This window comes from Olea europaea, chromosome 1 (genome assembly GCF_002742605.1).
Source record: "Olea europaea var. sylvestris chromosome 1, O_europaea_v1, whole genome shotgun sequence".
NCBI classification, from domain to species: Eukaryota; Viridiplantae; Streptophyta; class Magnoliopsida; order Lamiales; family Oleaceae; genus Olea; species Olea europaea.
This window is the reverse complement of record NC_036237.1, coordinates 10157065-10158414: the sequence shown is the minus strand read 5'-3', so window position 1 is coordinate 10158414 and position 1350 is coordinate 10157065. Positions and strand designations below refer to the sequence as shown.

Here is a 1350-nt window from a genome sequence, read left to right as displayed (position 1 = left end):
CTGTCCCAACATCTAGCCATTCTAGATCAAGTGTTTTCGAGTTTTGAAAAAATCTCTCAAATACAGACAAATGCATGTTTAATCTTATAGATAAATAATTTTCAAAATATGTTGAGACCTTGGTTTCAAAAGTTTTAAGATGTTTGGAAGAGTCAAGTGTATATTCTTTAAATATATTGTTTTTAATAAATTTTATGAGTTAAAATTAAATAGGGTACATCACGATATCGATAATGATGTCCATTTCTCTTAGGGGACTCATTTCGGATAAAATATAATGGATTATGTTACATGTACATTATAGTGTCTATAAAAATATCCATAATGTACAAGTGATATAAGGGTTAACCATTCAATCATAGAATTTCACATGTACATAATTACAAGTAAAATTATCCAAATATAATTTATTCGAAGTGAATTAGAAGATGAATACCGTTATAAATATCGTATTATGTATAAGTAATATATTCCAATTAAAAATAATCAAGTCAAAGGCAGATCAAATTCCTAGAATTGGAGAATGAGAAGACCAAAGCAAACGCAAATGGCTGCATAACGCAACAAAAAACGTCACCAAAGAGATCCCATTCCCATTCCCATTCCCATTCCTCACTACCCTCCAAATCTCCGTCGTCCCAGCACCACCAACTTGTAAGCACAATTACGTGTACTCTTCCACCACCACTTGATCTATAAAACACTCACTAACACACAATTTTGAAAATTCATAAAAAGAACCCCAAAAAATCTTCCTGTATGTTCTATCATCTACAGATTACTCTTTCTGGGGAAAAAAGGAATTGAAGCAGTAATGGGTCCGATTGTATTGACTCAGCTGGCGACAGGTCTGAGCGTTTTGGCTGGGGCGGTTCTGGTGAAGTCTGTGATGGATAATAATCCAATGGGCGGTCCGGGTCGACTGCCCAGATGTTCCAGTTGTAACGGTACGGGTCGGGTCACGTGCATGTGTACCCGCTGGTCGGATGGCGATGTTGGGTGTCGGACCTGTGCCGGGTCGGGGCGGATGGCTTGCAGTAGCTGCGGCGGCACTGGGACCGGACGGGCAATTCCTGTTCAGATATCGGTTCGCCCTCCGAATCGGACTTCGTGAAGATGAAGCTTGCGCAATTTAGTAACGTTATTCAATCCCGAGTATTCTGTTATATTTTTATCATGGTTCTAAAATTGAAATTATGTAATATCTGTTAGTATGCTTGAAGAGAGAGATGGGAAATTAATGTTTAGGATGTAATTGAAATTAAATTGATAAATTCACTATATAAATGGTTCTATACTTGAATTCTTAGACATTTTTCTTGCTATAAATTCTTTCTTCTTGGGGAATTA

At 37.0% G+C, this 1350-nt stretch overlaps 1 protein-coding gene across 1 annotated transcript; it reads left to right on the top strand.

The window, feature by feature from the left end:
* The first annotated feature begins 576 nt into the window (after positions 1-576).
* Positions 577-1350, top strand: LOC111393541. The gene has a single exon (XM_023019122.1). The coding sequence runs from the start codon at positions 815-817 to the stop codon at positions 1112-1114; it is 300 nt and encodes a 99-aa protein (XP_022874890.1). The 5' UTR covers positions 577-814; the 3' UTR covers positions 1115-1350.

Excerpts from the sequence above, each read along its gene's own strand:
- LOC111393541 (XM_023019122.1), top strand. The coding sequence starts at position 815 with ATGGGTCCGATTGTATTGACTCAGCTGGCGACAGGTCTGAGCGTTTTG.